The sequence below is a fragment of the Solanum lycopersicum genome, chromosome 8 (assembly GCF_036512215.1).
Source record: "Solanum lycopersicum chromosome 8, SLM_r2.1".
Taxonomy (NCBI): domain Eukaryota; kingdom Viridiplantae; phylum Streptophyta; class Magnoliopsida; order Solanales; family Solanaceae; genus Solanum; species Solanum lycopersicum.
Window position 1 is genome coordinate 56,367,682 of NC_090807.1, and position 15,702 is coordinate 56,383,383.

General features: G+C 28.5%; 2 protein-coding genes across 2 annotated transcripts; one reads left to right on the plus strand and one right to left on the minus strand.

The window, feature by feature from the left end:
* The first annotated feature begins 5,499 nt into the window (after positions 1–5,499).
* LOC138337781 (uncharacterized) lies at positions 5,500–7,574 on the plus strand. Its single transcript, XM_069288124.1, has 4 exons — positions 5,500–5,772; positions 5,891–6,316; positions 6,398–6,925; positions 7,027–7,574. The coding sequence occupies exons 2-4, from the start codon at positions 5,966–5,968 to the stop codon at positions 7,234–7,236; spliced, it is 1,089 nt and encodes a 362-aa protein (XP_069144225.1). The 5' UTR covers positions 5,500–5,772; positions 5,891–5,965; the 3' UTR covers positions 7,237–7,574.
* Positions 7,575–7,757: 183 nt separating this feature from the next.
* Positions 7,758–10,265, minus strand: LOC101249112 (uncharacterized). Its single transcript, XM_004245343.4, has 2 exons — positions 9,666–10,265; positions 7,758–9,578 (listed from the first exon to the last, which is right to left on the minus strand). The coding sequence occupies exons 1-2, from the start codon at positions 9,934–9,936 to the stop codon at positions 8,086–8,088; spliced, it is 1,764 nt and encodes a 587-aa protein (XP_004245391.1). The 5' UTR covers positions 9,937–10,265; the 3' UTR covers positions 7,758–8,085.
* Positions 10,266–15,702: the final 5,437 nt, after the last annotated feature.

The following is a 15,702-nucleotide window of genomic DNA, read 5'->3' on the forward strand; positions in this document are numbered from 1 at the left end:
GGGAGGATTAGAAATGTCAATAATAAATTAAAATGTTATTACTTTATTTTTTATTAAATAATTTTGATTAATAATTTTTAAAAATAGTTATGAAATAATTATGATGTCATTAATATGTCTTACGTGGATATGACATGTCAATTAAAAAAAAGAGAGTGAGTTGAACACATGGTTGAAGGGGCTTAAAAATATCATTTTGGTGGAGTTTAAGGGTTCAGTTGACAAAATGCTAAGTAGAAGAGTTCACAATACAAACTGATACAAGTATAAGGGTCCAGCAGACCATTCCGCCTTCTTAAAACAGTATATATAATTGAATTGGTATGCATGACTTAAAGAACACGATAACTGAATTAATCAAGTAATAAGATTGCAATGAATTGTCTATCTTATAAGATAAAAATAGTTAAGTTAGCTAGCAACGACACCGGAAATTGTGATAAAGATTGAGAATATAATTAGAACTTGAAAACTTTGAGAATTTCTAGTTTGTTTGTTTTCTTTTTGTCAAGAAAAAGGAATTCAAAATTGATTTTGCATTTTTTTTTTACAAATTTACCGCTAGTTAAACATTAAAAAAAATATCAATAGAGATAAGTGCGAGCAAGGGGGTTAGGTCTTGTCTTACTAATTATAATGAAGTACCTAATATCTTATATATAACAAGTATGAAAAAAATAAAAGCCAAAGAAAACTAAGTATTTACCGATCATCAGAGAGTTTGTACTACACTCCATGATGATATTACAAATGAAAAATATTTAAATAATGTAAAAATATGTCAATCAAGAAGTAAGTTGAGTTATCAGCCTCAAACTTTCTATAACAAATGCATGAATTAAAAAAGATTGATTGCCCATCAAAAGTAACTTCAAGTATTTTCTCTTGTCTTCTTCTTCTTCAAACCTATCCAACAACACTTGATAACTCATACTTTTTCTATGGATTTATTGGATCTTGTTGAACCTATTGATATTGTCAAATGGTTTTGCTTTGCATGTCGCATCAGTACGTAGGTGCCTTGGAACAAACTCATTTTACCGTCCCAACTATATTGCCTTCCATGTCATGTCTTCTTTTTGCTTTTGTTGCTTCCACTTCTTTGTTGTCTAGGTGATATATCTCCTTCCCTAGCCACTCAATATATCAAAGCATATGTCCATATCTTTCTCATCTTCATCAAGAGAATCCTCACTCAAATCAAGCATATTGTCTTCCTCATCTTCAATAAGAGAATCTTCGTCCAAATTAATTGTATTTGACACTAAAGCTCTAGACTCATTCTTCTTTGCAATCACACATTTAAGACACAAATATGAAAGTTTCTGAACTTAATTTTCTATCCAAAGTAGATGGTAAGACATGTTTTTCTTGGATCAAATCGTTGTCATTCTCTGTTAACTTTACTTGCTTTTCAGTAGTCTTCGATAAAACATCAAAGTTATTCGAACACAATTAATAGGTCTCTTGAGGCATTACTAATATCTTGCCTCTTCTCACTGCCATGAAAATTTCTAGTTACCCCCTTTTCACTACATGAAGAATTGTTTTAACTAGTCGGAGAAAGGCTCCGATTAGTAGTTGAACTTTTGTGTGCAACTAGTGTCCAATTGTTAGTTGCATTCTAGGTTATAACTTGCAAAACATGTTGCCCAAAATTTTCAGCATCAGATGTATCCATTAGGTTGTGTCATGAATCCTCTTTTTTTTGCTTGAACCAACTTGCGGAGCATCAACCCCAACTTTTGGCATCCCCCCTTTGCTTTCGTTAGTTATCTGAACACCGATATTACTTATAACAATATCCATTGAGTGTGCACGATTTTGCTAATAGAAATCAATTATTGATCTAAAAAGGTAGTTTTACTTTGATCGACATCTGCAACCTTTCTTTTTTCATTTAGTATTTCTCTCGTATCACTTTGTTACTTTTCACTATTAATAGTACCTTTTGAAGAAACTTCAATGGTATCATCAATTTGTTTGTTAGTTTAATTTCTTTTTGAGATCAAACGGCAACTATTTTCATCATGAACTTGGTGCTTACAATAATTGCAATACAAAGGTAGATTATCATATACAATCTCTAAAATTACTCGATCAACTTACCAGATTTGTCATCCACAAACTGCAATCTCATACGATTTGAAATTTTCCCATTAGATCAAATATAACCTTGACCCTAGTTGTGCTCGAAGTATAAGGGCGTCACAAGACACTTGGGGCCTGTTTGGCCATAAATTTTGCAAGTAAAACTTGGGGGAAAACTTGGCAAATTTTGTTTGTCCATACATTATTTTATTATTTGGCAAATTTTTTTGGCAAATTTTCCAAATTTCCAAATACTAGAAAAAACTAGTATTTGGGCCAAATTTCATTATTTGGAAAGTTTTAGAAATTCAATTTTTACCCTTAACTTTTTATTTTACAAAAATTATATATTTATTGACACCAACCAATTCAATTAGCTCCCTTCTACATGCATTCTTTTCACTTCACACATTCTTTTGTTATATTTAGTCTTAATGAACTAGCTACTAAATAAAACATGAATTGCATTTATTTTATTTTGGTAGATAAATATTACGTTGTTGATGTTGGTCTACGGAACACAAGAGGATTTTTAGCTTCATTCATTGGAATGCGCTATCATTTGCAAGACTACCAAGGAAGTGAAAGAGAGCCTAAGAATGGAAAAGAGCTATTTAACTATAGACATGCTTCTCTGTGCAATGTAATTGAAAGAACTTTTGGTGCGTGGAAAATTAGATTCAGAATACTAAGACAAGGCATGAACAACTATGAATGTGACATGCAAGTGAAAATAGTAATTGCTTGCGCTATATTGCATAATTTTTTACGTGAACACCAAAGTAGTGATGGAATATTCAATGAATATGAAAATGATGATATGGTTGTTGATGAAAGTGACGAACTACTGGCTCATGGTAACAACATCGCTTCATCTTCTCGATCGTCTGATTCGAAAATGCAAGCTCATCGAGAAGAGATTGTTCATAAAATGTGGGAAGATTATATTAAAGAATAGGTTGAACTCTTTCAGATGAGAAAATATAGGTTCTTTAGTGATTGCAATATTTATTTCCTTTTGTTTTCTTCTCTTTTTTTTCCCCGAATTTATATTAGTTGTATTTTCATTATCATAATTTGTACCAAGACCTTTTCACTATATGAATATTTACTGTAATGATTCTTATTGATTTGTTGCGGAAGTCATAAATCTTGTTGCGTGAGATTTCTATTGTGCTATGTAATACAAATTTATTGTTAGTTTGATAGTTTTAAAAACTTATGGGTATAAATCATATTTCTTAAAAAAATGAAATATGTTTCTCAAATTCTATGGCCAAACACATGGTAAAATTTCACCCAAATTTTCATCCAAATAATATTTGCCAAAAATATTTGAATATCTATGGCCAAACGCTAGCTTGGAATCGCTTCTAGTTCCTAACGAAATTTTTATTCTAGCATGCTTTTAGAATGAACACTAAAACATGGAGTCCGAAACTCAAAGGGTAGAAAATATTAACAAAAATTCCAAAACGGTATATAAAATTTTATATAAACCTAAACGGTAAAATCGCTGCCGACGCAGCGATTTACTTCAACTGAAAAAGTAAAATCGCTGCTGAGGTAGCGATTTTGCCAAAAAAAATTTTTTTTAATAAAAAAATGAAATCGCTGCTCAAGCAGCGATTTCAAAAATTTTCTTCTTACAAATCGCTGCCAGGGCAGCGATTTGACATTATTTTTTAATTTTCTTTTTTTTTTAAAAAAATAAGGTATATCGCTGCTCTGGCAGCGATTTATGAAGAAATTTTTTTTAAAAAAAAATCTTTTGTAAATCGCTGCTCTAGCAGCGATTTATATTAAAAAAAAATTTTTGTTATTAAATCGCTGAGCAATTTTTTAAATAAAAAAAAATTTTAAAAATGTTAACTTATGTATATAATTTATAAGAAAATATACATTATTTTTAAAAAATTAAAAATAAGTAAATATATTTTCTTTCTAAAAAAAAGATATTATATTGAATTTAAATTTAAATAATATTTGAATTCAAATAATTAATTTTTTTAAATAAAAAATTAAATGAGAAAAATTATTTAATTTTTTTTTAAAACAAAATTATATACTTTTATATATATATATATATATATATATATATATATATATATATATATATATATATATATATATATATATATATATATATATAAAGTTAAAAGGATCACATGACAATAGTAGATTTTTTGTTTTTATTGTATAATTTGAAGAAAATTTTCACAAGTTAAAGTGGATCACATGACAATAGTAAACCTTTGTTTTTATTATAAATTTTGAAAAAAATATTCACATGTAAATAGTACATCATACTTTGAATTCTATAAATTGGTACTTCAATTTTTCATACTTTGAATTCTATAAATTGGTAGTTCAATCTTTCAATCTTCCAATCCAATCTACTCTATTCTTCCACAATCTTAAAATTCTTGTTATTCTTCAAATTTTCTAAAGTTTTTAAAAGCATTTTCTTTATAAGGTGAGTTTAAATTTATTTTATTTTTAATTTATTTTAATTAATTTTATACTTTTATATGATATTGTTGATATATTCAATCGTTTGATACTTATATTAATGTTAATTTTTATTTTTATTTTTTGTGTATAGATATGGATCCATCAAATTTATACGTACATCCTGGTCCAGTAGAGCATGATGCATTAAAAATTCAAGTTCATCATCGTTCCGAAGGAATTTGGAATGGTAGCATAAAAGAAGAGAGATGTTGCTTATATACGCGTCGTGGTGATATTGAATTTTGGCAACATTTAAAATATCATCCATTACATTCTCGCATCCTTCAATATTTTGAAAATTGTAGATTTAAAGGAATTCTTGATGTTGGATGTGTGCCGTATGACTCCGGATTAATTTCTGCTTTAATTGAAAGGTGGCGTCCGAAAACTCATACTTTTCACATGCGAACTGGCGAGGCTACCATAACTTTACAAGATATTGAAATTTTATTCGGAATGGTAGTAGATGGTAGTCCTATAATTTTAAATGGAGCTGATTCTTTAGGGATTATAGGTAGACAAGAAATGATTTTTCAATTAACAGGATGGTTACCCGATACTAGTTGTTTTTCTGGTGTTAGTACATTGTCAACATATAAATTGATTGAGTATATCGAAGGTTTGGAAGTTATTAACGATAACTCAACTCAACTGAGCATGAAGTTCAACAAAGATTTAGATTATATTTATTATGGTTATGTGGTGGATCAATATTTCCGGATAAATCTAATAATAAGATTAATTTGGACATTTTGATTGACATGAGAAATTTAGATTTAATGTCAACTCAAGCATGGGGATCGGCCGCATTATCATATTTGTATAATTGTTTATGCCGTGCGTCAATGAGAAAATCAAATGAAGTTTGTGGATTTCTCTCTTTAGTGCAGGTATACATATTTTTTGATTAAATATTTTTTATATACTAGTAATATGCACTTTTAAATTTAAGTGCATTATAAGTAATGGTGAATTTATTTATTGTAGATTTGGGCATGGGAAAGAATTATTCCCCTGCAACCATTGTCAAAGCCTCTAAGAACCAATCAATTTGAGGCTTTAACTGCGCTTGCACGTAAATGGACGCGACGTAGAAATCATCAAAATGAGGCACGAACTGTAATCGGTGTGATTAGGGATGTACTTGATAATCTAACTGATGAACAGGTTTTTAATATTATTACTATCTTATACTTTTCATATTTTATTTTATTTTAAATAAGAATATATTTTTTTTCTGCCAATGTTGTTTTTATAATTGTCTTACTTAATTATTTTTTTATAGTTTATTTGGCAGCCTTATTCGGAAGATGTTATTAATGGATTGCCTGAGTGGTGTCGGTCAGGACAACGTGTCTGGATGGCACAGGTGCCACTGATTTATGGAATTTATCGTGAGTGGCACATGGTTGATCGTGTTGTGAGACAGTTCGGTTATTTACAACATATTCCTGGACCGTGTACCCAATTTTCCGAATATCATTTTAAGCGTGATAAACGATCAAAAATAAAACAAGAAGATATAGATGCATTTAACTATACACAATATTTATGGGAACAATGTCAAAATCGTATATTTCGACCTCCATTTGTAAGTGATCAAACAGATTACTTCCGTTGGTACATGAGGCATACCCGCATGGTCATTGGAAATCCACAACATGTTGTACAAAAAGGGTATCAACACATGGCAGGAAGACATGAGGCATTAGTATGTATATTACATAAATTTCAAATTATTATGTCAATCTTTAATAAATTTTTTTTATTAATATTTGTTTATTCATTATAGGCTAGGGGTCATGAAATGCAGTATCGTCGAGCTCGGATGATTGAAAATGATGAAAATCAATCTAATGAAATGAGACAATATGCAGCGGAAGTCGCTCGTATTTCAATGGAGTCAATGAATGCAGCCTTTCAGGGAACGCGATTGAGCTTTGATCATGATTACAATCCTCCCACTCAATACGATGAACCACCACCAGTACAAGTATCTCGCCGATCACGACAAACAACACCGAGAGAGGGTGCTCGTCGAGGTAGAAGGACCACTAGTGAAATAGCTGATTTTTCTGCAGGGCCCTCTAACACTAATGTGGCGACTCCCGAGCCTTATTATCCCACATTTGATTTTTCTGTAGGGCCCTCTAACACTAATTCGAATTTTTCTAGTCAGCAAACAGTTGGTTTTGTAACTCCGCAGGTTCCAATATCTGGGTTTGCACAATTTAGTGGTTCTCAATATGGTTTTCAACATGGTATGCGTGAATTTCCGATACATAATTCTCCATTTGGTGGAAGATTGAATTTTTCGAATGTAAGTATAATTATTTTCATACAATTTTTTTAAACTTTTTATAATTTTTTTTATTTTTATTGCATCTTTATTTGATTATATTATGTTATATTGTATTATAGGTAATTGCGTTTGATGATTCAAGATTTAATGCTGGGGCTTCACAAAATTTAGTTCTTAATAGACAAAATCCACCTCGGAGAACATCTAGGCTACACAAATCAACTAGATGTGGAACAGGCAGTCACTATCAAAATGAGGAAGATTTTGAAAATGAAGATGAAAATGAAGATGAGAATGAAGGTGTAGAAGATTCGGATTCAGAAGAATAATTTTTTTTTATGCACCTTTATTCTAAAAGGCTGAAGATTCGAATTTTGAAATATGTAAATTTTGTTGTTTCGTGCAAGTTTGAACAAAGTAATGAGATTATGTTTGAACAAGTTTGCAGGATTTACTTTTCTTTTTGTAATAGGTCAAATCAATACTTTTTATGTTATGTCAAATCAATACTTTTTATATTAGGTCAAATCATTATTTTTTAATAGAGTTCAAATCAGTAATATAATAATAATGTAAAGATATTATACGTACAATATTTAAAATGCACAAGACAAATTAAATTCATGTTAACAAATAAATATAAAAGATATATCATATGTCAAATCAATACTTTTTGTCAACATTTTTGTATGTTTGAACAAGTTTGCAGGATTTACTTTTTTTTTTATCATAAGTCAAATCAATACTTTTTATGTTAGTTCAAATCAATACTTTTTATATTAGGTAAAATCATTATTTTTTACGTACAATATTTAAAATGCACAAGACAAATTAAATTCATGTCAACAAATAAATATAAAAGATATATCATAATATTAATAACAAGATAATAAAAACACATTAACCTTAAAAACATATACAAAATATTTAAAATCGAGTAGGACATCGTGCCTTTGTGTGACCTGTCTCCTTACAAACACTACATTTTCTAGTCATGCGAGCCGGAGCTATATCCATATCATTCTTAAGTCGGCTTCTTCCTTGCGTACCACTTGTCCGCAAATATTCAGTATTTGCAATTAAATTAAAAGGAGCTGGTGGCCAATACATTTCATCACCCACTGGATTAAATGTCTCACTGCATGTTCGTTTGTAATATTTTGCACTGTAGAATTTACTTACATAAGATTTTGGCTCGATTCCGTGAAGTCCACAAAATTTGATGGCATGCGAACAAGGCATATGATAGTTTCTCCATTTTCCACAAGAACATTTCTTACCTTTTGCAGTACCTTGTGGACATTTCCACCTTTACCATCATGAGCAAAAGTAAGAATTTCAAAAACTCCATCACCTGTGTTGTAAGTCATCATATCTGTGTGCCCTTGAGCTCTTTGATAATAATCATTAAATTTTTTATCTATCGCAAGAGGCCATGGCATATTACTTTGAAGTAATGCAATTGCAAGATTGTTTCTTTCGACAAAACGATCAACGAGAGCTTTGAACGTCATTCGAACCATGGCAGTCACAGGAAGCCCCCGAGCTTTTTTCAATAAACCATTATATGACTCAGACACATTTGTCGTCATGGCACCCCATCTACGACCACCATCCTTATACATCGTCCATTTTTCCAAAGGAAATTCATTTAACCATTCATATGCTGCAGGAGACAATGTTTTGATTTGTTGCATCCGTTGCATAAACTTTTTCTCCTGATGCTCAGTAGCAGCCAACCACATTAGATTTTCGAGTTCACTATTTACAAATTTTTTATTAAAATTTGCTTTTAAGTGTCGAACACAAAATCTATGATATGTGTTGGGTGGACTCAACCAATCATAAGATTGAACGCACTGCAAGATTCCTTGATGACGGTCAGAAATAAGACCAATTCCTTGTCGTTCACAAACTACATGTGTCCATAATAACTTGAGAAACCATGACCAAGACTCAAAACTCTCACGTGCAACTAAAGCATATGCAAGTGGAAAAATATTTCCATTCGCATCAATTCCAACCGCAATTAACAATTTGATATCATACAAACCATAAAGATGTGTGCCGTCGATAGAAATGACCGGCCTACAACTTTTGAAACCATCAATGCTCTGTTTAAAAGCCCAAAAAAGAAATTTAAAAATTTTCTCACCTTGCATTGTTGTAGAATGATGCTCCCACTCAATAATAGTGCCTGGATTGAATAATTGTAGTGCAGCCATGTATCGAGGTAATGCCTTAAATGAACTTTCAAAATCACCATAAACCATTCGAAATGCTTTTCTTCGACCTTTTTGAGCTTTTCTGTAACTAGGAGTGTAGTGATGTTTTCCTTTGATAATTTCATGGATCATCTTAATATTTATGTCCGGATTTTGCATAACATATGGTATTAATGAAGTGGCAATCATGTTATCATTCAAATTGAAATGATCCTCCTTATAGTTATCTGTAAGACAAGTATGCGGTTCAATCATTTTTCCTGTCTTCCACATACCGCTTGAAATCTCTCTAAACCGAATCATCCAATCACACCCTAACTCATGACGCTTGCAAATAACTTTCCAACTTTTACTTTTGGATTGATCACAAAGAAATTCTTTTTGAATAGCAAGACTATATGCTCTTACTGCAGATTTCATTTGCATCTTATTCATAAATAACATACCTAGTTGCATATACAAATTAAATTAATCAACATGCAATAAATAAATAAATAAACAACTATAAAATATTTAGTTTTCAACAATCGAACCTGACTGGATATGTTTAGGATTGTTTGAATTCCAAAGTGCCGTTCGAATGGAACCGTCATCTCTCGTGTACATAAAATCTTCTGCATTTTCGTCAGTGTGATCTAAGTATGGAATCGCTGTAGAATGATAATTAATACTTTGATCTTCAACGGATGCATTAGGTGCATTATCCACATTATCATCATCGCCGTCATACATATCATCACTGTCTGTTAATTCATGCTCGGAAGGTTCATCATTGTGCAACTCACCAACTCGTTCATCACCCATAACATTATTATTTACAATTTGTGTACAATAACTCACTGGATTTTGAATTTGATCATACCTATAAAAATAATAATATAAATATATTACATATAAGAAAAATAATTTTTAAGAAATAAGAAAACATTACTTTATTTACCTATTAGTTGAATTCGATGAGAAACAATTCAAATGACTGAAATTTTGGCTAGACTCTCCCATAATATTCAAATGTTTTTACCTAAAATTGTTGGTAGATTGGAAGATTGAAAGTAATATGAATATGAAGGATAAGTTCCAATTTATAGAATTGAAAGTCTCATGTACTATTTACATGTGAACTTCTTCAACTATTTACGATAAAAAAACAAATTTTACTATTGTCACGTGATCCTTTTCACTTTATATATATATATATATATATATATATATATATATATATATATATATATATATATATGTAAAAGTATATATATATATATATATAAAAGTATATAATTTTGTTTTTAAAAAAAAATTAAATAATTTTTCTCATTTAATTTTTTATTTAAAAAAATTAATTATTTAAATTCAAATATTATTTAAATTTAAATTCAATATAATATCTTTTTTTAGAAAGAAAATATATTTACTTATTTTTAATTTTTTAAAAATAATGTATATTTTCTTATAAATTATATACATAAGTTAACATTTTTTTAAAAAAAATTTATTTAAAAAATTGCTCAGCGATTTAATAACAAAAAAAAAAAATTTAAAATAAATCGCTGCCTAGGCAGCGATTTATAAAAAAAAAAAAATTAATATAAATCGCTGCTCTCTAGCAGCGATTTACAAAAAAAAAAATTACTTTTGTAAATCGCTGTTTATATTAAAAAAAAATTTTGTTTTATAAATCGCTGCTAAGGCAGCGATTTATATTGGAAAATATATATATATATTTTTTATAAATCGCTGCACTGGCAGCGATTTTTTTTAAAAAAAAAATTTCTTCATAAATCGCTGTCAAAGCAGCGATATACCTTATTTTTTAAAAAAAAAAAGAAAATTAAAAAATAATGTCAAATGTAAGAAGAAAAATTTTGAAATCGCTGCTTGAGTAGCGATTTCATTTTTTTAATTAAAAAAATTTTTTTTGGCAAAATCGCTGCCTCAGCAGCGATTTTTCTTTTTCAGTTGAAGTAAATCGCTGCGTCGGCAGCGATTTTACCGTTTAGGTTTATATAAAATTTTATATACCGTTTTGGAATTTTTGTTAATATTTTCTACCCTTTGAGTTTCGGACTCCTAAAATATGCAAAAGCTGAGAAATAACAATAATGGGCTAAACTGTTGAAAATAAAATAATCGAAACAATGTCAATAGTGAAAACAACTTACTACTAGTGTCTAAGGAAGTTTATTGGGATGTAATCACACCGGCAAGGACTTTTACTTCTAAATATAAAGAAGAGGTCAGACCAACATTTTACAAGATCGTAGAAGCTGATATTCAACACTCGTATTCTATTTTCCGTTGTTTCTTTTTATAAATATCATAGGAGAAGAAAAAAGTTCACGTAAGTTGAATCCTAGGATAGATAAATGTTATCTGACTTGTATGATTAACTTTGCGTTTAAAATTAAGTGCCCAGAAACGAAATTCACTTGCCAACTAATTCGAGTTTGAATTGGAGAAGAAACGATCTAAATAAGAAAGTAGATCCATGAAGGTATGTAGTTCTTTCAAAACAATTTAGATTGAACTATAAACTATAAATTATAACTAAAGTTTAGTATGCGAGAAGGGCGACTCACTTTAAAAGTTTTCTAAAATTTTGAATTGACTTTAATGATGATTTCAAGTTGATACTTCACATACAAAACTCTTATAACCATCAACTAACACAACTACTTCCAATTCATGAATATAGATCCAAAAAAATTCATATGAAAAACTCATTGATTTCATGAAGTTTTGGCGTTCTTTAGATCCAAAACTCTAATCCAATTTTCTGCTCTAAGCAAATAACAACCAACTCTATTACAACTCAGTGTTTTTCAAGCTTTTAAACTAAATTTCACCATCCAAAAAACATAAAAAAAAAACTAAATTTCACCATCCAAAAAAAAAACTTTTCTTATGACTTTTATAAATTTGCATTTATATATTCAAAGCACACACATGCTAATATTATCTATAGTTTTATCATCATTGTAATTTTTTTTCTTGCTTAGACCTAAAATATAGAAAAGTAGATTAAGTTAATATCAATTAAAATCTATCTATGGGTGGGATCTAGAAGTTGTATAGTTTTACAAGGATATTGCATTAGCTTTTAGACACAAATGTTAAATTAGAAAAATAAGATATATATTGCTGTGGTTAATTTTTCTTTTCAATAATAGTTTAGTAAATTTATACTAGTCAATTAGTTGTTATAGCTTGAGTTTATTTTTATTATTCATCATCATCAATTCTTGGTTATAATTACGTTACTTACCTTTTTGATTTGTATAAGAGTATGTAGCTGTTCCTTTTCCATATCTCTTTCTCATAATCATTTACCTTAATTTCTCCTTAAATCCCTCAACACAAATTGATTTCAAAATTTAACAAATTCAATTTTTCCTTGTCAAATCATACAGTTTCTTCCCTTTTTGTGGTCTCATTCTTTTCCTTTTGGTTTGTATTTGTATATGACTACAATTTCATGTGAATTTTCTGATTTATAATTAGATACAATCAAATTTATGGATGAAGAATCATCCAAAATAGCTTTGGAATATATTATGACAAATATATAAGTACAAATCAGCTGTGAATTATACACATATATATATTTAAGTATAAATCAATTGTCACTTCTCTTTTTATACAATTACAAATAATAATAGCTTATTGACAAAGACAATAATTTTATGTAATCAATTATATATATAAACACTTATTTCGTAATTAAAAAAAATAGAATATGTGACTTATACATATACAAAATATACAAATATAAATCAGACATGTCACTATTCATTTTATACAATTACAAATATAAATAGCTAATTTATACGGACTCTAGTTCCACATAAACTACCATCATCAATCAATTATACATACACAAACACTAATTCCATAAAAAATAAAGCCGACAAATACATATACAAATTCAAACCACCTTTGAAGATCTTTTTATAGAATTATGTAGGAAAATAACTAATTTATATAATCACCAATTCCACATAAACTACACTCTATCAATGAATTGAATCAATCAATAATAATTTATACAATAACAAATAGAAATCAATTTATACATTTACGTAAAGAAAGAAAGTCATATTGGGTGTGAAAGTCTAAAGAGAAATTGTTGTATGAATTAAGAGGTTGTTTATCTTTTCCCAATCGAAGTTACCGTTATTTTCTTTTTAAAAGTTTGAATTTTCATTTTGTATAAAAATAATAGCGAATTATATAAATATATTTATCTATAACCATTAAAATTATAATTACAACATGTAAATATGTAAATTATAGCTAAAAGCCCTAATTAAATTTATTTTTGTGGCTATGTGCAATCTCCTATAAATATAAGGTAGTTTAAGCAAATTTTACATGTTCTAGAGAGGTTATTAATTGACTTTGAAGTTCTAGGTATTAATTAACAAAGAAAGAATTAAGTGAACTTTTTTTATTGTCACGTACCTATTTTTTAGGTTTGACTTTTTAAAGTTTTTCGTTATTTAGATTTTTGTTGTAGGTTATTCAATTTAAAATGTATTTTTGAAGGTTAACAAATAGTTTTTCTAGAAAAATAGGGGAAACTTTCATATATATCCATTTAAAATAATTAATTATTTTCTATAACTATAGTTTGATAATTACAATTTGTAGCTACATGTTATTTGGAGGAGAGAGGCGAGCGAGACTAGGAGAGAGAGAGAGGAGAGAGGAGAGAGGAGAGAGAGAGGGGGAAAAGAGTGAGAGAAATGTGAATTGTATATGTATATTGGTTAGAAAATTGTATATTATACACATGTAATTGTATATATGACAAGAGAGATTGGGAGAGTAAGGAGATAGGCGAGCGAGACTGGGAGAGAGAGGAGAGAAGCGAGCGAGATCGAGAGATGCGAGCGAGAGAGGACAAAGAGTGGGAGAGAGGTGAACTGTATATGCATATAATTGTATATTATACATATACATTTGTATAAAAGGCAAGCGAGATTAGAAGAAGGAGGAGAGCGAGCGAGATTGAGAGAGGGAGGAAAGAGGCGAGCGAGAGAGGGCAGAGAGTGAGAGAGAGGCGAATTATATATGTATATAGACTAAAAAATTATATATTATACATAGTTATTCGTATATCCTGGCGAATTATACATATACAAACATGACTAATTATACAAACTCGAAGTCAGCCCACGTAATTAATGTATAATGTTAGTCGCGGGTGGTAATTATAGCAAATTATAGCTGTGATGAGTAATTAAATAGTATAAGTTTACTTATCCGCGAAATTTTCCCAAAAAATAATCACCATAATTTTGACTTTTGGTGTCACTAACTATTTGTGGCATTTAATTTTGCTTTTAATTAATAGGACCCGTTTGGTAGGTGATAGTATTTAAAATAATTCATAAAATGAAATTTAATTCATCAAATGTATTGTCAATTTACTTATTTAACTAAATTAATGGATTAATTGTACATTATACGAAGTTTTATTTTATTCTAGAAAATAGAGGAAAACTAATTCAAATTTTAAAAATTCCTCAAATCATCTTTCTAAATTTCTCTTGTAATTTGATTTCCTTTTTATGTATACTAATATACGTATCCGCACCTTGTGCGGAAAGTTCAAATATAATAAAGTTTCAATTTAAAAAGAACTAAAAAACATATATTATTGAGTAATGGAATCGATACTTATGCTACTTAATAAAATCATCATTTATAGATGAAATTGAAACCTAAAAATTATAAGAATGACTCTAGTTTTAGCTACTACATATAATTTGCGAAACATTTTGCAATCCTGTAAAATAAAATAATTTTAATTTAATAAAAAATACTTTCATAAAATAAAGATGTATAAAACAATAAATTTCAATGACAAATACTCAACAAAATATTATAATTAAACCTATATATATATATATATATATATATATATATATATATATATATCACATAAAAATAAAATATTTTCAGTGTAATAAAAATATGAGAGATAAGAAGAACAGATCATGTTCTGTTCCTTTTATTTCCTATATACGTCTCTTCTTTTATTTTATAACTTTTTTTATTTTTTTTAGCCTTTTTAAAAATATATTGTAGAGTTTATTATTAATTAATATTATAGCTTAATAGTGACAAATAATGTTAATTAATTGTTTTAAAATTCTTTAAAATTAATTTTAAATAGATGATTAGTATATTATTTTTAATATTAATAGAATTGAAAAGTTATAAGCATTATCAACATGTTATTATTAGTGAAACGTGAAAATATATATGGAAATTGATTGCAAATCAACTCTAATTCAAAATTTTTAAAGTATTCTCTTTTTCTAAAGTTAATTTCATTCAATATATCCCAACATATTTTCGCTATAGAAAATTTTAGGATTCCTTTATGTTATAAGTTTTACATATGAAATAATCTAGCAAACAAGCAAGATTACATTCATTTATTTTTCAGGTTGGAAGTGCTTAAATAGAAATTGATGTTATCAATCAAAAAATGTTGTCAATTTTAAAAAGATTCTAAAATAAACGAACAAACGCTTACAAATATTTTTAATTTTGTATTAGAAG